General features: G+C 53.8%; 1 protein-coding gene across 1 annotated transcript in view; it reads right to left on the reverse strand.

Moving 5' to 3' along the window:
* The window catches only part of JPH3 (junctophilin 3), a 39,840-nt gene extending 26,295 nt beyond the window's left edge, over positions 1–13,545 (reverse strand). Inside the window, exons 1-2 of the mRNA XM_014271284.3 lie at positions 12,803–13,545; positions 4,469–5,246 (exon numbers count right to left, since the gene is read on the reverse strand). Of these exons, the coding sequence (XP_014126759.1) occupies positions 4,469–5,246; positions 12,803–13,184 (1,160 nt within the window). The 5' untranslated portion in view covers positions 13,185–13,545. The remainder of the gene's footprint in view (positions 1–4,468; positions 5,247–12,802) is intronic.
* Positions 13,546–21,763: the final 8,218 nt, after the last annotated feature.

Below are 21,763 nucleotides of genomic sequence, written 5' to 3' on the forward strand. Positions count from 1 at the left end.
AGCCCCTGGGGCAGCACGAGGTGGGATTGGGCTCAGCACCCCCAGGCACCCAAAGAGCAGCAGCAGCAGCCCGAAATCAAAGGCAGCCCAGACAATGGCAGAGCTGCGGGCTCAGGCCGGGCACAGCATTAAACAGCAGCACCACCGGGGAGGGGACAGCCCGTGGGGACATTACCAGGGCTGGGGACATTACCGGGGCCGGGGAGAGCCGGTGGGGACATTACTGAGGCTGGGGAGAGCCACTGGGGACATTACTGAACACAAGCACACTTTCACATGCATTGTTTTACAGATTCCTGTGACTCTCAGAGCAGGGCTGCAGCAGCTTTGCTTTTCTCTGGGTTTGCCCGAGCTGTGTTTCCATTTTTCTCATTTTGCTCACAAAAATACCTGTTTGGCTCCAAGAACCTCCTGCACTTTGCTGCTCGACATCAGGCCTGGCTGCAGCATCCTCAGGGAGCATCCAGGCTGAGTCCAAACATCCCCCTTGTCCTCTCCTCACTGCCAGGTTGTCTTTATTTCCTTCCTTTTCCTATTTCCCTCCAGTTTCCCTGGCTGGAGTTGAGTGACACTGTGCTAATTTGTGGCCCAGCTCCTCCTGAGACTCTGGAGCTTTAATTATATTTTTCTCCTGCTTGGTGCAAGGCTGGGCTATAATTATGCCAGGGAGAGCATTACTTAGGAGTGACCTGGGAGCAGCATTCCCTCTGGGAGCCAGGGCACTGCCTGCTCCCAGGAATTCTCATTTAAGGTGCTGGGCAGCAGATCCCCCGTGCTGGACAGGAGTGAAGTGTTTGTCACATGCCACCCATCCCTGGGACTCATCCAGGGATGGTTCCTCCTTCATAACCAGCCCAGCCACTGGTTCCAAACCCCTGAAATGGGGTTACACTGGTTCCAAACCCCTGAAATGGGGTTACACAGGTTACAAACCCCTGAAATGGGGTTACACTGGTTCCAAACCCCAGAAATGGGGTTACACTGGTTACAAACCCCTGAAATGGGGTTATGCTGGTTACAAACCCCTAAAATGGGGTTTATACTAGTTACAAACCCCTGAAATGGGGTTACACTAGTTACAAATCCCTGAAATGGGGGTTATGCTAGTTCCAAACCCCAGAAATGGGGTTACACTGGTTACAAACCCCTGAAATGGGGTTACACTGGTTCCAAACCCCTGAAATGGGGTTACACTGGTTACAAACCCCTGAAATGGGGTTACATTGGTTCCAAACCCCTGAAATGGGGTTACACTGGTTACAAACCCCTGAGATGGGGTTACACTGGTTACAAACCCCTGAATTATGGAAGCAGGACAGATGTAGGGTCTGTCTGAGCTGCCATCACCCATTCTGGAGAGCTGGAGCCAGCCTTGATCTCCCCTGGCATTCCCCTGGGCACCCATCCCTCCCATGCCAAAACCCAGGGGCTGGGCTGAGCTCCCTGGCCCGCCTTTGTTGCCTGGTTATTTTATTTTAGTGCATGATGACACGCCAGAGCCTACAGATAATTTGCCTGAGGTGTCAATTAGCACTAATGAATGGGGCTCAGGGTGTCCAGTGCATCCTTCACCCTTCCAGGGTGGCAGCAGAAATAGTGCAGGCTCTTGGCTGATTGGAGAGGGAATGAAAATCTCCCAGAGCTCTCAGAGAACACACTGAACATTCCTTTTAAACAGGCTGGGAAAGAGTTCCCTTCTTGTGTCCCTCTGAAAATATCATGGAATCATGGAAAGATTTGGGTTGGAAGGGACCTTAAAGTTCATCCAGCGCCAGCCCTGCCATGGGCAGGGACACCTTCCCTGTCCTGGGCTGCTCCAAACTTTCTCCTGGCCTGGAACCAACCCTCCCAGGGACGGGCCAGCTGCTACCAACAGCAATTCCTCACCCTCATCCACATCCCTTCCTCCCTGCTCACTTCACCTGAACCATTCCAGAGAACCAGAGGGAATTTTGTGCTCTCCCACTTAAATTACAGCAAAGAACATTTAGGAGAATCTCCTCTTGACCCTAACAGAAATCCCTTAAAGGTGCAGATATCCCTGTGCTCTGCTCACACTCCGCCAACTTTAGGAAAGCAATTTACTTGTCTCCAGCTCACTGTTTTTAGCCTACTTTCCTCAGGAAATGGGGCTCACTCCTGTGATTGTGCTGTTTATATATCTATATGCCATCACTCCCACACTAATAACTTTTGAACGTGTTGGCCAATTCCAACCAAATCTGACAGAGCGGCAGAGTTTTCAAAAATACTGAATTCCTACAAATTTAATGAAAGCCGTGGGTGGGCACATATTTTATATTTTTTTTTCCCCGACCAAGGGAAAGGCTGCAGAGTGAACTCAGACAGAAAGGAATACACACACAGAGCCACACCAAGGGCTGGGAAATTGAGTTTCTGTTGGCATTAGAGGGGGGATATTCCACCCCTGTGAGTCCCAAAACCTCGGGAATGAGCACCAGGATTCTCCCCCAGCTCTGCTTTGTGGCATTTGGACGATGCAGTTTGGTGTGGGCACTGCAGGGGAGGCTTCCTTCATTAGGAAGCTTTAAAATTAAATCGGACTAAGATTAATAAGAAAGCTTTTCCAGCTGGATCTCAGTCTGTAAAACCTTGCTCTGCTCTGGTTCTGCAGGCTCAGGGACTCTGCCAAAAGCCTCAGGAGGGGGGAGAGCTCGAGCTGAGGGATTGGAGGTTTCAGACAAAGCGGTTTAAGGTAAAAGAGCAGAGATTTACATGGGATATTGGGAAGGAATCCTTCCCTGGACCCACCTAATCCCATCCATCTCCATCCTCCACCCTCCACTCCCCAGCCTCCCTGGGAGGGCAGGGAGCTGCTCACAACTGGCATTCCTGACTCGATTTTTCCCCCTTCTCTGCCATAATTAGAGGTGGAATATTACATGTCAAGAACTTGTTAAGCATCTCTTCCAATCCCACTCTCATGGCGTTCCAGGATCATCACCACTGGGGGACTGAGGATGCTCAGGTTCTCAGACCCAGCATCCCATGGCAGACTGGGGCTCCGCATTTCCAGAATCCATCCCACTGCTCACTGGGGCTCCACATTTCCAGAATCCATCCCACTGCTCACTGGAGCTCCACATTTCCAGGATCCATCCCACAGCACACTGGAGCTCCACATTTCCAGGATCCATCCCACTGCTCACTGGAGCTCCACATTTCCAGGATTGCAGCCTTTCGAGGCATTCCCATCCATCCCCAGACCACAGGGGAAGATCTGGCCTTCCCACTGCTCTGCAGTCTGCTTCCTACCTGCCATTCTAGTGGGATTTTTCTTTTTTTTTCCCAACCATCAGCTCAAAAACATCATCAAGCCCAAATGTGCTCCCAAAGCAGGCCTGGGAGGCTCATTCATATTGCAGATAAGCCCTTGGCAGACGTGCTGATAAAGATTTCAAGTGTGACTCTGCATACAAATATTCCAGACCCAACAATTAATCCAGCACAGGAGGCTGAGGAGGTACCTGGGTTTTTCCCCTAACCCCAGCCCTTTTTCCCAGCCTGGCTGCTAAATATAGCCCTTGCTCAGAAAACAGAAAGGAATGACATGCTCTAATAAACCACCCCAAAGTGTGATACAAAGAGCCCTGAATTCTCCAGAGGAGCTTTTCCTCCTCGCCTCACCGCTGGTCTGGGAGCTCCCTGCAAGGCACAGAGCTCCAGGTGCCTTTTGGGAGCCAGCCACAGGGTGCTTGAGCTGGCCCTGCTTTGGGCTGGGACCTTATTTCAATTTAAATCAGACATGGCTCGTTTCCCCCTTCCCTCCTGCTGAGGGAGAGATCCCTCTCAGGGATTTTCAGCAGATCCCAGCTCTGGATCTCTGAGCAGTTTTATGAGGGCTGCCCAGGGAGAAGGGGCCTTGTAGGGCACCCAGATCTGCTCTTTTCCAGCACAGCCTCCCCACGGCTGAAGCCACATATTTGACTGGTTTTCCACTCAAAAAAACCCTTTTGGGAATGGAGATAGCTGGGAATCCTCCCAGCACAGGCCAGCCCTGGGATGGTTCCTCTTGGCTGTGAGTCAGGCAGAGGAATTGGGCAAACTCAGGAGCTCTTCTGCTTATCCAAGAGGAGAGGGAAAAATGGGATAAATAACCCAGCACCCCCTAAGTGACAGCGCTCAGCCTGTGACAGCCACCAAGGTGCCACCACCCCCTGCCCAGGCTGCCCTGTGTGGCCTGGGGAGGTTGTGCATCCCCAGCCCACTGGGAATTACCAGAGGGACAACTGGGCTTGGATCCACGCTGCTTTGAACAGCACCCCAAGTCCTGGGCAACCCCAAAGCTGCTGTGAGATCCACGTAACACCAACCTGCAGATTCCCACCATGAGCAAAAACTCTACAAAAATCTCTCTACTACAACAAAACCTCTCAGCCCATTTACCCCAAGTCCCCAGGGTGGGATCCCATCTCAGACACACCGGGATGGGCAGGAACCCCCTTACCTGGACGCCGCGATCTCCGCTTTCTGCTTGGCGATGGTGGCCGCCCTCTCGGCCGCCTCCACGGCCCGATCCACCTTCTCCCGGATCTTGCTGGCGCGCAGCGGGATCAGGTTCTTCCTCTTGCCGCTGACCAGGATGTTCTGCTTGTACTTGCCCTCCTCCTTGGTGCCGTCAGGGAAGGTCATGCAGCCGTAGCCGTGGCGCTTGTTGTTGGCCCACTCGCCCTCGTACTTGAGCCCGTCCGAGCGCTGGCTCACGCCCGAGCCCGAGCGCTTGTCGTTCTTCCACTCGCCCACGTAGATCTCGGTGGTGGTGGCGTCGATGTCGTCCTCGATGACCGAGAGCTCGGCCTCGCCCTCGCCCAGGCTGATGGTGGAGTTGATGTCGCTGGCGGTGGAGCTGACCGTGCTCATGCCGGCCTCGCTGCGGAACGAGCTCTGCTTGCTCCGCTGGCTGGCCAAGGAGCTCTTGGACTCGGACTTGCGGAGCTTGAGCCCGCTCAGCAGCGAGCGCCGGAAGATTCCCTTCTTCTTGCTCTTGAGGATCTCGGCGTCGCTGTGGGCCATGAGGACGAAGCCGCCGCGGGACACGGCGGGGCTGCCGGCCACGGCGGGCGAGGCGTCGGGGTGCAGCGCCGTGCCGTTGGTGTGCTCGCTGCGCAGGGAGTTGATGGACGTCCTCAGGGGTGACCTGATGACCGCAGCCATGCCGTAGGGAACGCTCTGCCGGACGCCGTAACCCTGGCGCATGCCCCCGACCCACTGGCCCTGGTATGTCCCTGCGGGGAGGAGACAAAAGGAAACAGAAGGGGAGGTCATGGCATCAAACTCCTCTGGGAGATCTTTGAAGCTTTGGGATGCCAGTCCCAGCTCTAGGATGGGGATTGCAATGTCAGGTTGTGGAGGGAAAATTGATTGGGTTCACGGAATTCACAGAATGACCAGGTTGGAAGAGACCTCAAAGATCATCGAGTCCAACCCAGCCCTGACACCTCAACTAAACCCTGGCACCTGATGCCACATCCAGGCTTGGTTAAACACACTCAGAGATGATGACTCCAACACCTCCCCGTGCCACATCCAGGCTTTGTTAAACACACCCAGGGATGGGGACTCCACCACCTCCCCGGGTAGCCATTCCAGATTGCAGGCTTGCACTCCAGCTGCAGCATGAGGGTGTTAGAAACCATCCAGAAACTGCCCCTTGGATCAATCCCTCAAGGGAAAGGAGCAGGGCTGTGGGATGGGGGAATGGTTATCCAGGAGCACTCTGATCCTGTCCATGCTGCTGGCATCTCACAGTGGATGGATAATGTATAACAATACATTTATTTATACACACAGTCTTCATCCTGTGTGCTGGGGAAGGCAGCAGCTCCATGGAAATAAAGGCCTCATGGGGAGAGATCCATTTGGATATTCCCCTTGGAATTGTGCCCCTGTTGGAGCTCCTACATTTGTGTGGGCACTTCCTGGAGTTTCTTAACTGGATGTTGGTGGCACCAAACACACACAGGGCTCCACCACAGCACTGGGGACGGGGGGACAAGGAGCCCACCCACCCTGGGGGGCACAGCTGGGCCTCAGCACCCTCCCTGTGCTGGGGTGAGTGGTAATCTGCTCAGGGTTCCTAATCCCATCCCCTCCTGGAGGTTGGCACAGTTCCAGGCCTTATCCCAACCCGTTGAACTGCAGGGCTTGTTTTTATTCTTAGGTCAGCTTAATCTTCTCCAGAGCAGCTCGAGATGCAGTGATGCACTGTGAGCCCTGCTGGGGCAGGCTGAGGAGCCCGAGGGTGGCTCTGAGCTGGGCCCTGGAGCTGCTGGAATGCTGTGATTCCCTGAGGAGGGCTCTGAGCTGGGCCCTGGAGCTGCTGGAATGCTGTGATTCCCTGAGGGTGGCTCTGAGCTGGGCCCTGGAGCTGCTGGAATGCTGTGATTCCCTGAGGGTGGCTCTGAGCTGGGCCCTGGAGCTGCTGGAATGCTGTGATTCCCTCAGGAGGGCTCTGAGCTGGGCTCTGGAGCTGCTGGAATGCTGTAATTCCCTCAGGAGGGCTCTGAGCTGGGCCCTGGAGCTGCTGGAATGCTGTGATTCCCTGAGGGTGGCTCTGAGCTGGGCCCTGGAGCTGCTGGAATGCTGTAATTCCCTCAGGAGGGCTCTGAGCTGGGCCCTGGAGCTGCTGGAATGCTGTGATTCCCTGAGGGTGGCTCTGAGCTGGGCCCTGGAGCTGCTGGAATGCTGTGATTCCTGCACATTCCTGGATGTGAAGAGCTGGGATGGGCACAGACAGGAGCTCACAGCAGTGGGACCTCCCTTTGTGCCAGCCCAGGGAGCTTTAAACAGACCTGCTGAAATAGTGAACCCTGCGTGAATGGGGCCAGTCCTACCCCAGCACTCCCTGAGGAATTTCCCTGCCCAGTTTTAGGGTTCAGAAGTGCAGAAGGGATTAGGGCTGGAGCAGCTCATGCTGAGCACAGGAGCTGCTTCCCCAGAGTGTGAAAACAGCACCCGGCCATATTCTGGGGTGTATTTTGGGGTTCTTTAACTGTCTTTTAGCTGCCAGTGCTTTGAACAAATCCCCCAGGATTTGAGCATCCTTCCCTGTGCTCCAATGGCATTACATTATTGGGGTGACAGCTTTGTGCACCCCAAAAAACCCCCAGGCCCAAGCTGAGGACCCCACAGAGCCTGCCCTGGAGAGGGGACGTGGGGAGGCAGGGGCAGGCAGGATTTACTGAGGGTTTATAGGATTAGCACCGGGATTAGGGCAGGGCAGGGAGAGGAGGTGGTGACAGGGAGAAGGATGGGGGACAGCCTGTGAGATGCAGCTCAGGGGACACAGCAGACATGTCCTGTGTGGGGTTTGAGCAGTGAGCCTGCCGTGTCCCCTGTGGTGTCCCCAAGGACAGGGAACAACCAGTGCCATGCACCCACAGCTCTCCCCAGGCCTGGGATGGTGCCTTTCAAGTTTTGTGTCCTGCAAGCTCCTGATTTTTTTTTTTTGTTAGAAATACTTTAATTATGAGTTAAACACAATTCACAAGCTGAATCCAGGGGCAGATAACCATCAAGGCCTTCCTGTAACTCCTGCAAACTCCTGCAAAAAAATCCTTTCTTGTTCAGGAGTTCAATCAATGCCAAAATCAGACCCAAAGAGACAAAAAATCTCCCAGGGCAGATGCTAAACCCCAGAATTCACCCCTAACAGAACATCCCCAAGCTCAGCCTGCCCAACTCCTCCATCTCCAAGCCATGCCTGCTTTAATACAGCTCATTCATCTACGTCAGCGTTACCTGACTCAAAGCATTCAAAATTCATCAGGTTCATTTTAAAATCGAGGCATTTTTAAACAGAAGGCATTTTTAGCTCTTGTCTGCTGCTTCCCAAGCCTGGAAGAATGACTTTTCTGCAATAGCCTGGGTGGAAACCTTGCTTCCAAACCGAAGCTGAAAATCTTGCAAAATCACATGATTCCACAAGCTGGAGCTTCTAAAGGGGAAAAAAAAAAACCGTTCAGCTCCAGGAGCAGATGTCACCCAACCACGAGGAGCCCCATGGGATATCAAATCACATGCAAATACCCTGAGATTTGCATTCAAAGCCATGAGAAGCCACCCCAGTGCAGTGGCACGAGCGCTGTGCTTCAGGGCTGGAGGCAGTGGGCAGGCAGAGGGGTTTGCTGGGCTCCCCAGGGCTGGGATCCTGCACAGTTCCATGCAGAATCCCAGCCTGGAACAAGGACTCGGGAAGATGGAGTGAGGGTCTGGGGCCTGTCTGGCAATTTCTGCCTCATGTTCTTTTCTGCGAGGTCAAAATCCTTCTTCCTCTGTCCTGAGCTGTACCTGAAACTAAGCAGCATGTTCCAGTGAGAGAAGTAATTACCATGAGTTCATAGCATGTATTTTTAATGAGGCTGGTCAGAACCTTCATTTAGTATTTTGATTCATTTTTCTGTGCTCGGCAGCTCCCGACGTCTCCGCTTTTGCTCTCCTGGAACCACTGCAAGCAGCTGCCAGAGCCAACCCAGACAGCGAGCAGCTCCATCACCAAAATCCTGACTTTTTAAATTGATGTTCAGGGTCTGGGGGGGCTGTTGGGAGCAGCTCTGGGTGCTGCAGGAGCGGGAGGATCGAGGATCAGGGCGCTCCTGGATTTGCTTGTTTCCGCCCACTGTTTGAAGTGCATCAACAATTCCTTCCCGGCAGCAAAACAAGGCAGAGCTGGTACTTTTAAGGTAATTCTGACATCCGTGCTATGAATAGATCCTGAGGGAAATTTGCCCTCTCTCCTGGGTTCCCTGTGCAGGAGCTCAGGGGAAGGCAGGGCTGGGGAGAGGCCTCAGGCCACTGGCACTGTGGGATCTGGGAATGCTTTGGGGTGGAAGGGACATTAAAAGTGTCCCATTCCAACCCTCCTGGCTGGTGGTGGCTCATCCCAAAGCACAGCTCTGCTCAGGCGAGGGGATGCAGCCCCTTCCCAGGCAGGCAGGTCCCACCCAGCATTCCCACTCCATCCCCCTGGAGCAGCAATTCATGCTGGCTTTTGGGAAATATTCCCTGCTTTTCCCCTCCCCAGCCACTCCCCAGCCATTTGGTGGGCAGCTCCTGGTGCACCTGCTCAGAGAGGTGTCACCAGTGGCACTGCAGGGCTGGCAAAGTGGGACATGGAGCAGGACAGGCTGGCAGGGCCCCACCCCAGCAGCTCCCTGTGCTCCCCTCTCCCAACAACAGGAATATTTCCCAGCCCGGGCCAAGAAAACCCACTTGCCTACTCAGCCAGTGCTAACAATGCAAACACTAATTATATTTCCCTCACCTATCAAAGGATGATTCATTTTAGGTGAGTGGGCACGGAGATTACACAAGATGAACAGCACCGTGCGACCGCCCGGCCCTGTCGGGGCAGCCCTCCCGAGAAACAGGGATTTAGGGACATGCAGGATGGGGACAGGATGGCAACAGGGTCAGGCTGGTTCACAGCAGGCACCCCCAGCCTGTGCCATTCCCTCGGGGATGCAGTGGGGAATGGGCTGGTCCCATCCCAGAGCCCTGTCTGGTTCAGGATCTCAGTTGTTCAGCTGGGAAGAGGTGGGAGGAGGAGGAAACCAGCATTGCCAGGGATGGAAAGGGCAAAAACAGATCTGGAGGCTTCCTTCAGCCACCCCATCTCATCCACCCCCACCAAAGCCATGATGGTTTCAGCAGCTCAGCCCAAACCCAAGGCAGAGGATTCCCATGGGAAGGCTGGAGCTACAACTCCAGCTGTCCCTGGGGTGAAATCACTGAGATCCCCACAGCATCCCAGCAGGAAGCAGCTGTGATGTCTCCTGATCTCCTGACCTGATCTGAAGAGGGTCTCCAGCCCTCTGCCCCAGCTCCCCCAGCCCCACTGACAGCATCCCCAGCCCCACAGAGCTGCAGATCCAGGTGGGTGCAGCTCCTTTCCCTGGAGCAAGGGAGCAATTCCTGCTCCCACTCCAGAGCTGGGCTGAATCAGACAAGTGCTTCAACTCCAGCTCCCAGCCCTTGGGAGCCTGCTTTATGTAACACCAGGTGCTCTGGAGGGGCCCAGGAGGTTTTTTTGGCAGCAAGACGAGGCCGTACCAGCAGTGTGGGGATGTCTGAGTGCGCGAGGCCGCGGGGACAGCAGGACGGCGCAGGGGCCGCGTGCCAGCCGTGCCAGGGCCGCGTGGGCTCCGGGCAGAGCAGCATGGATGGGCACCAATCCCCGGGGCTGGGGGAGCAGGGTTTGCTCTCCTGGGGGTCAGGAGCGAGTGGGAAGGGCGTGGGGGGCTGCTGGGCGTGGGGGCCCGGGCGTGGGGCGCGCGGCGGGCGCGGCGTGGGAGGTGTGAGCTCGGCAAGCTGCGCGCGGGGGCAGCGCTGCCGCAGGGCTGGCGGGAGCCCCCGGGCCACCGAGTGCCACCCCCGGCCCCCAGCACAGCCAGCATCCAGCAGGGACACCAACAGCCCCCCCAGCACAGGCTGCCCTTCCCCCTGCAACGGGAAAACTGGAGCAAATCCCTGGGTTCTGGGGCTCCCCGAGCATTGCTGCGCATTTCGGGCTCCATCCCCGAGCCAGGGATGGGGAGCTAAAAAAGAAATGATGTGCAAGGGATGAATATTTATCTGTGGGTGGCAAGTGACAGATGCTGGGGCGAGGATTCTTGGGTACTTCAGTTTGCTGGAGGTAATAACTGGAATAGATTAATGAGGAACATCCTTCCCTACCGTTGCCTCCCCAGTGCCACCGCTCCCGCACACAGCAGCCGCTGGGACCCAAACATACAAAGTTCAGCAAGGCTCGGTGTCCAAAAAGGCTGGAGATGCCCAGCTTTGGTGGTTTCCACCCAGAATGGAGCCAGGCAGCTGGGAAAGGGCCGTGGCCTCTGGGTGCTGGGAGCTGAGTTGGTGGAAGTGGCCTTGGAGGTGGCTGTGGCCCAGCTGAGGTGGGAGATGCTGCTGTGGAGGAGCATCCACAGTTACCAGCACCCTGCATTCCCCCAGCACGGCATTCCTTCCTCCTTGGAAGGTTTGCAGGGGGAGCATTTTGCCACAGACCCTGCCCTTTCCCGGCACTGCTCCTCTTCCCTCCTCCCGAAATCGCAAACACGCGACGACGACGTCGCTTTCGGGTCCCTGAGCGCCGGGAAGCCTTGCTGGCCTGACAAGATGGAAGGAAAAGCTGTTTCCTTCTGGTAGCTTCTCAGAAAACGCTGAAACTGCTGCTAAGCCACCCCAGGGTGGGGATGCTGCCCAGGTTTCCCTAAAAAACGCTGCTCTGCAGAGGATGGGGAGCGTGCCGGGGCGGGGGCACGTGCGTGGCCGGGGACAGGGCCAGCCCTGCAACACCCAGCCCTCAGAGACCTGTAGTTAGTCCAGACTTGTGTCTGTCCTCCCTCAAACCTCCCAGGCAGGGGCTGGGTGCCAGGAGGAGACAGCACCCACGTTGGGAGCAAGCAGAAACCCCCCCACAGCCCCTCCTGAGCGCCTCGGATGTGGGAGACGGCGACGATTCCCTGCCCAAGCTTTATTATTGACTGGGATTTATCCATGGCTTCCAAACACACATCCCAGCTCAGTCCCCAGCATCCTTCCAGGCAGCTGAAACAAAAGGTTGCAGCTCTCTTTTTCTCGGGGAGAAAACAACCGGCACCGAATTATCATTAAAAATCCCGAGGTGGTTCCGCCTCTCCCTGTGAGAGCACAGAAAAAAAGCAGCTGCAGGTGAGGTTCAACCTCCCCTCCCTGAGCAACCACAAAGCAGCAAACTGGGCTTTCCAGAGCAAGGTCTTGCAGCACCTTTCAGCAGGGCTGCGATGGAGCTTCCCGACGCTGCAATTTCCTCACCGGAGCCGTATGGAAAACCATAACATCCTAAAAATAACCCGGGAGCCTGCTTTAGGAGGCCTCCATTCCCGGGAAAAGCAGGGGCCAGAGGAGCTCAGGGCCCCCCAGCTGCTGGCAGGTAGGCCTGCCTGGGATTATGGTGGCAATTCCCATTGTGGAAGGAGCCCCAGCCCAGGAGAGAGGATGATACAGCCACTTCCAGCACGGCGCCAGCTGTTTCTCCCAGTTCAGCCCTAAAGCTTGTTAGCCCAGCAAATTTTTTGGGTTTGATCGCTCCAATTGGGTTTTTTTGTTTTTCCTCTAATCCCAGTTTCCCCTCAGCATCTCGTTAAGCCGCGTTGACGGCAGAGAAGAGCTCTGGTGATCCCTCTGAGCCCCTACGCTAAGCATTAAGCCGTAAACTAGGAATGTAAGACTCTTGTCTGAATTAAAGTCTTTTCCCTGGCATCACTGAGCGTGGGGCTGCCTTTGGAGGGGCTGGAGGAGGAGCAGAGCCCCCCACCCCTGGCTGGGAGCTCTCCACCCCTGATCCCCCCACACACACACACTCGCCTCCATCCTGCCCCGCGTTGTTCCCATGCAAATCCTACAGGTTCCAGTGGTGCAGTCAGAAGTGCCAATCCCATGTGCAACTTGGGTTGTGTCCCCAAGGCCTGGCCCACCCCGTGCTCCGACCCCTCTGGGCCAGAGCTGGGCATCCCCCCACCAGCACAGCCCCTTCCACATATCCAAAACCTGCTTGAGGAGAGCAAGGAGGGAGCAGCCAGCGCCCAGAGACCCCATGGAACATTTGGGGCTACCTGTGGCAAAGAGCTGGGCTGGTGCCACGCTGGGCTGGTTCCTTCTCCCCTGCAGGGTGGGAGCATCCCCTGAGCCAAGGCAGCAGGTTGCAAGCTCCCAGAGTCCAACCCCAACCCCCCTGGGAGCATCTCCCCACCACCCTCCACCCCACCTGCCCCAGCCAGGAAGGGATCAACGCATCACCTACCTCCATCCGAGTAGGTCTCTGTCCCGTAGCCATCCTGTAATCCATTGCTCCAGGTGCCTTCGTACTTGGCCCCGTTTCCAGTGCATTCCCGGACCCCGTACCGTCCCTTAAATCCATGGGTCCACTCTCCTTTGTACACCCACTTCCCTTTGCTCTCCATGCCAATGCCATGGCGCTTGCCCTGCGCCCAGGTGCCCTGGTAAGTGTTGCCACTGGGCCAAGTGTAGACCCCCAGCACCTCAAAGCCGTGACTCCAGGAGCCCGAATATTCACCTTGACCCTTCGGGCCGGTACAGATTCCATGGCCATGAGCCTTTCCGTCCTCCCAGCCTCCACAGTACGACCCTCCATCGTCAAAATTAAACCTTCCCCCACTGGACATGCATGTAATTCGGTTTGCAAATCTCCCGAAAGGTGAAAAAAAAAAAAAAAAAAAAAGGGAAAAAGAGAAAAGAATAGGAAGAAATGCAGGAAATAAAACGCGAACGATGACTTGGGGAAAAAGAAATAAATTAAAATTTTAAAAAATTAAATCAAATCGAACTCAATTGAAATCATGCACCAGATCCAGGGAGCTGCTTAAGCCAGTTTCTTGTGATTATTCATTCTCTGGGAGTATGTTGAGGATCAGTTCTCTCTTCCCCTGCTGTGGAAACAGGATCATTAAAAAAAAAAAAAAATAGCAGCAAGAACAGCAGCAGCTATTGGATTTTGGTGCAAACGACTCCACCTAAAAACCATCCAAGGCAGGGAACGGGGGTGGGGGAAAAGGAGAAAAAAAAAAAAAAAAAAAGGAAAAAAAAAAAAAAAGAGGCCAAATGCCAAGAGAAGGGAAAGAGGGTAAAAAAAAAAAAAAAAAAAAAAAAAAAAAGGGAAAAAGCGAGCGCTGGGCAGCCCCGGGGGGAGGATGCTCAGAGCCCCCGCGGAGCCCCCCGCCGCCGGCCGGGCTGGCTGGGGCGCAGGGCCGGGGGCAGCGGCGGGCGCGGCGGCATCGCGGGGCTCGGCACGGCAGCGGCAGCAGCAGCAGCAGCAGCAGCAATGCGGAGCCTCCTCCGCCGCCCTCCCGCACGGCTCCGGGCCGCTCCCGCACCGCGCACCGCGCACCGCGCACGCCCCGCGCCCTCCCCCGCGCCGCAACGCTCAGTGCCGGGGGGCCGCGCCCGGCCCTGCCCGCATCCCGGCCCGCCGCCTCCGGCCGCTCGGGGGGCCCGGGCCGCCTCCCCCAGCCCTCGCCCGGCGCTCCCGACGGGGATAAATCCCGCTCGGCAACGAGCAGGATCCTGCGCTCGCTGCTCTGCCTCGGCTTTCTCCCGGCGCCGGGCTCAGGGTGGATTTAAAGAGACAGGAACTGCGTCGCCTTCGCCTCGCAGCCCAGCAGGGCCGCAGCCCCCCGCAGCCTCCCGGGATGCTCCCGCAGTTTTATTGATCGCTCCGGCTCTCCCCAGCGGGGCGGAGAGGGGCCGGCATCCCCCGTGGGCAGGCGGCTGGGAGACACCGGGCATGGCCCGAGCGGCGCCGGGCTCCGGGCAGAGCCCGCTCGGAGGCGGCCCGGGCGCGCCGCAGCTGCAGCACGGGCCGGTTGTTGTTTATTGATGGAGAGGCCGCGCTGTGCTTCGCCCCGGGCCGGGGACAGCGCTCCGGGCTGGGTCCGGATCCCCTGGGCGCCGCTCCCCTCCCTCCAGCACCGCGCATCCCACCGGGATCCTCCCAGCCCATCGGGAGCCCCTCCGCGCTCCGCTCCCCGATATCGGGGGTTTTCTCCCTGGGTTTTTCTCCCTGGGTTTTTCTCCCTGGGTTTTTTCTCCCTAGGTGTTTTTTCCCTCTCCTGGAATCCTCGCGTTGTGCCCCCGGAGCAGGCGGGGTCCGGCTCCGCTGGCGCATCCCCCTGGATCGGAACGTGCCGAAATCTTTTTTGGCACCGGGATGCGTGTGCGGGTCCGTGTGCCTGCAAATATCGGTGTGTTTGTGTTAATACATCAGGGGATTCACGCACCACTATTAAAGGGGGAGCTGTGCTGGAGAATGATTTCAAAGATGCTCACAAGTGCTTATAAAGCAAAACCTGGGAGATGGAGGAAAAACTCAGCTCTTCCCCAAAATCTCGGATTTCACCACCAGCGTTACTGGAGTGGGGGTTTTGAGACAGACCCAGCCTGGCCAGGACTCCAAGGAAAAAAAACAAAACAAAACCTAACAAAACAAGCAGTGTAACTGCTGGTGATGGAAACCCGCGGGGTCCGGGCTGTGCATCCCCTCTGAAAGGCTCCTGTGCTCCTCTCTGCCCACCCACCCGCAACTTTCAGCCTGTGGCTTCCCACTCAGTTGGGTTTTTTTTCCCTCTCTCGATGCATTTTCTTGTCCGTCCATGGAAACACATCACCACCCTCCTCTGGAAGAAAACCTTCCCCTCTCTCTCTCTCTGGGAGCTGGAGGGAAGAGATGCAACTGGAGTGGGTGGAAATTTTCCCACTGAAGCATTTCTTTCCAGTAGAAAATGTCTTTGCAAACTACACCGAGTCCTGAATGCAAGAACTTTGCTCATTATACATTGGAGGGCTTTATTGTTTCCTTCCCCCAAAATCCCACACTCCAGGTGCTGCATTTTTTGGCAACTGCAAACTCCTTTTTCCTTTCCTTTTTTTTTTTCCACAGAGGGAGAATTTGGGTGGGAACCCCCAAAGTTTCCAAGAAAAACACCAGAACTGAAGTTGCTTAAACACATATAAAAATTTTGGCAGGGAACAAAAGAAATTCCAGTCCCCTTCTGTTGCTTTCTCAGTAGTTTTAGACAGTCATAGTCGTTTTATATGTTAATTAGTCAACTAATTATTGTCCAGCTGTTCTTTTGGGGGGGATTTGGTGGGATGTAGGGAGGCACCAAGGTGTGACACCCCTCTGACAACGTGGGATGCTGCTCCTCATAAAGCAGGTGCTTGAAATAACAGCAAGTTTAATGGTGCCTGGTGAAAAAGAAACTCCCAACAATCCTGCATTTCCACCATGGACAGAAAACACCCATTGCTCCCACTGCCCAATCCTCCTTTTTCATCCCCCATCTATGCTCAGTGATTTATTATAAGCTGTAATGCCATACAATGCCTTTTATTGTATTTTTTATCATTATTTTTTATCCCAAACTTCATCTCACTCATCTCCTCATCCACACATGCCCCAGGGATTTAAAGAATAAACCTGTCAGCCCTATCTGACACCATCTGTCCCTGCAATGGGTCACATTTCCTGGGGGAATCCTGCAGCCCAGCTCTCCTGACCTGGCGTGGCAGGAGGGAAAAGCCTGCTGGCATTCAGGGCTGCTGTGAAATCCAATCTGGAATCTCCCTCAGCACATCAGCAGCACTGAGGAAATGTGAACTGGTGTGCAGAGGACTCCCAGGGCTGCTCACTGGGGCCTCACCTTCTCGGTATCCCATCCTCATTGGGAATTCCTTCCCAAAATCCCATCCAACCCTTCCCTCCTTCAGCCTGAAGCTGCTCCTCCCCTGTCCATGTCCTGTATAAACTCCCTCTCTGGCATCACTGAGCCATTAAATCCACACCTTAACCCAGCTCCCAGCGCCTCAGGGTGCCAGGGAATTTTCCTGCTGCATCCCTGTGTTCTATCCACCCTCTCCATCTGATTTCCACTCGTGCTTGTGGGTCCTGACCTGCCAGTGCTGCCTGGAATCCCACTGGGACTGGCTGGGAGCAGCTCTGAGTCATTAACAACCAGGAAATAAATGATCCACAGAGTTTCTGGATCAATATCCTGGGAAATAAAGCACGAGGCAAGAAGGGTCTGCAGCAGGGACTCGACACATTCTCGTTCTTTAGGCAGCCACATCCATAATATCTAATAAAAACCATCCATAATATCTCATAAAAACCTGGGGATCCCTGGGGAATTCTGGCTGAGCAGCGGATGCTGGAGGTCCTGAGCTGCCAATATTAAAATATCCTCAGAACTTTGGGGGGAGGAAGAAAGATAATATCCTAATGGAAAAAAATATTATCTCCAGCATGAGGGAATTCCAGATTTATCCTCACTCCAGCAGGTGAGGGTGGATTTCTCACTGTGCCAGGCATGGGCCTTTGTGGCTTGATTCTGTTATGTGCAAGTGAAGTGCAGCTTAAAGCAGTAATGTAAAAAAATCTGTATATTTACTTGCCACTTTAAAAATGAATCAGAAAATAATTACAAGCCAGATCAATTCAGAGAAGGACTTTAAGTGAAAAATTGTTGAAAAGGGAAAAACCTTTAAGAATATTTTATCCAAAAAGCAGCAACACAGGCAGGAATCTTTGTTAAAATACCCAACACAACTTGGAAAGGAAGGGAAAGAGCTGCCAAGACTGACACACAAAACATAAACACACAAAAGGAAGAAAAGGGAAACTGGTTGTAATTAATAAACCTCAGAAGCTGGGGAAATTAAAGACAGGAGGATATTTTCCATGAGTTCTGAGCAGTGGGGTGATCCCACAGGGAAATGGGAGGTTTATCAATGACACAGACAAGGCAGGAATGCTCAGTGAGGGATTTATCCTGGTGTTTTTTGGGGGAAAAAAGACAACATAAGCTAAGGAAATACTGCCCAGGAGAGCCCAGGAGCATCCAGCTGATGGAGCTCAGTGGTTTTACAGCAGCACATCCAAATAACTTGAGATGGTTGTGAAGGAGGTGGCCAAGGAGCTGTGGGGACAAATCATGGAGGTTTCCAGGAGGTCCTGGAAGAGGCAGTGGAGGTGCCAGAGGACTGGGAAAGCTCAGAGGATTGGGACAGTTCACAGGATTGGGAAAGTTCAGAGGATTGGGAAAGTTCAGAGCACTGGGAAAGTTCAGGACTGGGAAAGTTCAGAGCACTGGGAAAGTTCAGGACTGGGAAAGTTCAGAGGACTGGGGAAAATCCAGCACCACGCTCCAAGGGGACAGGACACTGTGGGATTGAAGTGTTTAAGGCTGGGAGGTTTCTTGGACAATTATGGAACCACAAAGGCTGAGCTGGGTAATTAAAGAAGTCACTATAATTGGTAATTAGAGAGGGTGGTGTAATGACTGGCAAATATGGTCTGAGGGAAAAGGCAGTGGAGAGCTCTGGCTTTCACCTGCAGGGTGATGGGGCTGTGAGGCAGAGATGATCACACCATGGAATTCCTCAGCCTTCCACACAGCCCCGGGCTCAGTCCCTGCCATGGAGGGATTGGGAAAAACACCAACTCAACAGGGCCTGAAATAAATTAAACTGCAAAAGTGAGAGGGCTCAAGGCTCAGCTGCGAACAGGGAGGGAGGCACCGAGCAGGACAGATCTGGGATGGAGTGGCAGGACAAGGGGGAATGGTTTTAAACCCAAAGAGGAGGGGTTTAGGTCTGATATTAGGAGGAAATTCTCCCTGTGAGGGTGGGGAGAGCCTGGCACAGGTGCCCAGAGCAGTAACCCTTGTGGGGATTGCTCACCTTCCACTCCACTCCTGGATTACACAGGTGGTGCAGCCGCCAGCAAGCACAAGAGCCAAAATATTCCCAAGGTCTCCCACCACTAGATTGAAATGTGCAGCTTTGGAAGGCAGAATGATTTTCATTTTTCCTTCCTGCTCCATCCCTCCCCCAGTGAATTGGATTCCAGGGGTGCAGCATCACCTGATGTTGCCTCTGAGTTTTCTTTTCTTCACTTGGTCTCTGGCTAAATGACCCCCAAACCAATTAAAGCCCAGAAGGATGTTGCAGCAAGCAGAACTGCTGCTAATCTTCCAGAAGATTGGAACTTATGGAAGTGATTGAGATGGTGGGAAATTACGTTACTTGGACAAGGTCAGCCTTGGAGCTGTAAGCAGCATTTTTCTTTTTTAACATGTGGCTGCTTCAATGCTAATAATCTCACAGGTCAGGAGAAGCCAAGACCCGGGTTAACCAGAAAGGAAAACTCCTGTGTGTCCTTGGGTTTTTCTGTGCAAGAAAGAAGAAGAGCTGAGGAGAAAAGGATGAAATGTTTGGCTCTGTGCAGCAAGGGGAAATGGGTTTGCAAGGAGAGGAAGGATGGCGCTGGATAATGGGCATGTTCCAGGCATGTGGGCAATAAATTACCTCAATTGTGCTCCCCGTGCTGGGCATGGGCTGAGTGCATGCCCTGGTCACTGCCTGTGCAGCATTAACCTGCTGCACAGGACGTGGCTGTTTATCCTGCCAATTACTGCCAATCTAATCAGCTTCAGCCGGGTAAAAATAGAGCCAGTTTCCGTGTGGAAATCAAGAGGCACAAAAACAGCAGCAAAGAAGCTGATCCTGATCAGCCAAGCACATGGGAGGGAAAGGTTTGCAGCAGGAAATGGGTTGGGATGGTTTTTCCTTGTGGGCAGGTGGATCTTTTCCCTCAGGGCTGGGTTTTCCCCAGCATCCATCAGGGAGCCTGAAGGGGAGAGTGGGAATCACTCCCAGGCAGGCTGAGAGCTCCTCAGAGCAGGGATGTGCTCTCAGGAGGGAAGGAACAGGGCTGGAATCAGCTGGAAGGGACACGAAAAGGAGGCTGATGGATGGAATGCAGCCCTGGAATGGTTTGGGTTGGAAAGGATCTTAAAACTCATCCCATTCCATCCCATGGCAGGGACACCTTCCACTGTCCATGGATGCTCCAATGTCCAGCCTGGCCTTGGATCCAGGGGCAGCCCCAGCTGCTCTGCTCTCACCACCCTCACAGAATCCTTTCCCAAAATCTGATCTACACCTGCTCTCCATCAGCTAAAAGCCATTCCATGAGGAAGGAGGGATGGATGGATGGATGGATGGATGGATGGATGGATGATGGATTGAAGGATGGATGGATGATGGATGGATGGATGGATGGATGGATGGATGGATGGATGGATGGATGGATGGATGGAGGAATCGATGGATGGAGGGATGGATGGATGGATGGATGGATGGATGGATGGATGGATGGATGATGGATGGATGGATGGATGGATGGATGGATGGATGGACAATAGACTTGAGTTCCTGTGTGCTGTGGGACACACCCAGCAGCTGTGTTCCATGAGATCAAGCTGCTCTCCCATGTAAGGTCCTGCTGAAGGAAGTATCAACCAAGGAGAAGAGGAGCAGGACACGACTCGGCAGGTGCTGGGATCCCATCTTCCTTCCCTCCATCCCTCCTTCCCTCCTTCCCTCCATCCCTCCATCCCTCCATCCCTCCATCCCTCTCTCATGTTTTCTAGGGACAGAGGTACATTTTTTGTGATCTTGGAAGGTAAAAAATTAAACCAAGGGACAACAATGGGATTCCCCCCAACACACTTATTTTGCCCTCTTACTTTACTGCATCACCCTACAAAAAATGTGTTGATCTGCTTGTCCATAATACACCCCAGATCCATCTCCAGGAGGACACAGGCAGTGGCCCTTCTTCGCCCTTCTCACCCCAGCTGGAAAATCCATTTATTTGCAGGGACATGGCTTTTCCAGCCACCCCCATCCCCTGGATTTCCCACCCTGCTCCCCTCCTGGAGCTCTGGGCCACCCTTGGCAGGGCACAAACCCCAGGGTGACCGATTTCCCACAGCTGAAAGGTGCCTGTGGATAAACCTGAGGTGCCCAGACCAAGGAGGGCCCTCATCTCAGGGCTCAGGATGCTCCGTCCGAGCCCGAGGAGCGGCAACGCTGCCGATAATTAAGGGACATCTGTCACCCCGTGCTCCTGCTGGGATTGCCAGGAAATGCTGACATCATGTGAGGAGAAGAAAGCTGCTCTGGAGCAGAGCTTGGCATGCTGGCTTCCAGTTCCAGCCCTGCCACGGGCAAAAGATGCTCCCAGGGTTGGGAAGGGCTGGAGGAGATGCTGTGGGGCTCAGCCTGCTCTCCCAGGAAAGGACACATCCCAAAGCTTTGCCAAATCTGGAGGAAAAGCCATTTCTGCTCCCTCTGCCCCTCCTCAGCCTGGAGACAGGGTACAAATTGCATAAGGTTAAGAAATAAGCAGTTTGGAGGGTTTTTTTTTTTTTTTTTTTTGCTTTGAGGGTGTTTTGAAGTATTTCCTGCCATGAGTTTGGGTTTTTTTCTGGCTTAACAGATACAGGAAGTTGGGTTTTAAAATTCTGAGAGTTTTTATAATCCAGAGAAGTTGAGGTTGTGGCTGCCTTATTCCTGGCAGTGCCCAAGGCCAGGCTGGACAGGGCTTGGAGCAATCTGGGATAGTGGAAGGTGTCCCTGCCATGGCAGGGGTAAAATGGGATCTTTAAGGTCCTTTCCAATCCAAACCATTCCAGGATTCCGTGATCCCTAAGAACTCCTGGACTGTGGGAGCTGTGGATTTACAAGTATTGGCCAATTGGATTTTGGGTTTGGTTTTTTTAAAATTATTTCCTCAAGCTCCCAATGTGACATCACTGACGGGGAAACTGAGGCAGGGTCCAAGGACTCACTCACTCCTCTGCTCTAAACCCTTGCAAAAGGTGCTGCTCTGACCCTTGGGATTAGAATCTGCTCTCAGAGGAAGAAATAAACCTCAGCCAAGAATTCTGGCACCTGATGAGAAAGCAGGGCTCCCTCTCTGAGTTTAATGGAGCTGCTGATGGACGAATTCCTGTGTGAATAATGAATGTTTGGAAATGCTCTGAGCACTGCAAATGCAAAGGACACTGTGATTTCCCTGGGCTCTGAGAGCCAGTGGCAGAAGTTCCCAGAATTGTTTGGACTGTAGCAATAGGGATTTATAATTCATAACAAAGAAGAAATGTCTCTCAGTGAACCAGGAAGAAACGGTGATGTAAAAAAGTTGATGTTACTCATATTCTTTTCTTATGAAATTCTGTCACACAAGAGTGGTCAAGGATCTTTTTTTTCTGGGCAGATAAATACCTATGGAGGGATTTATTCCATATTTGATGTAGGTTTTCAAACAAGGTTTCCTCCTTGCAGCCTGTTTTGTAGGGATTTAAACAGATGCGCACTTCAATCTGGAATATCATGTCTG

The sequence above is a fragment of the Zonotrichia albicollis genome, chromosome 13, assembly GCF_047830755.1.
Source record: "Zonotrichia albicollis isolate bZonAlb1 chromosome 13, bZonAlb1.hap1, whole genome shotgun sequence".
NCBI lineage: Eukaryota > Metazoa > Chordata > Aves > Passeriformes > Passerellidae > Zonotrichia > Zonotrichia albicollis.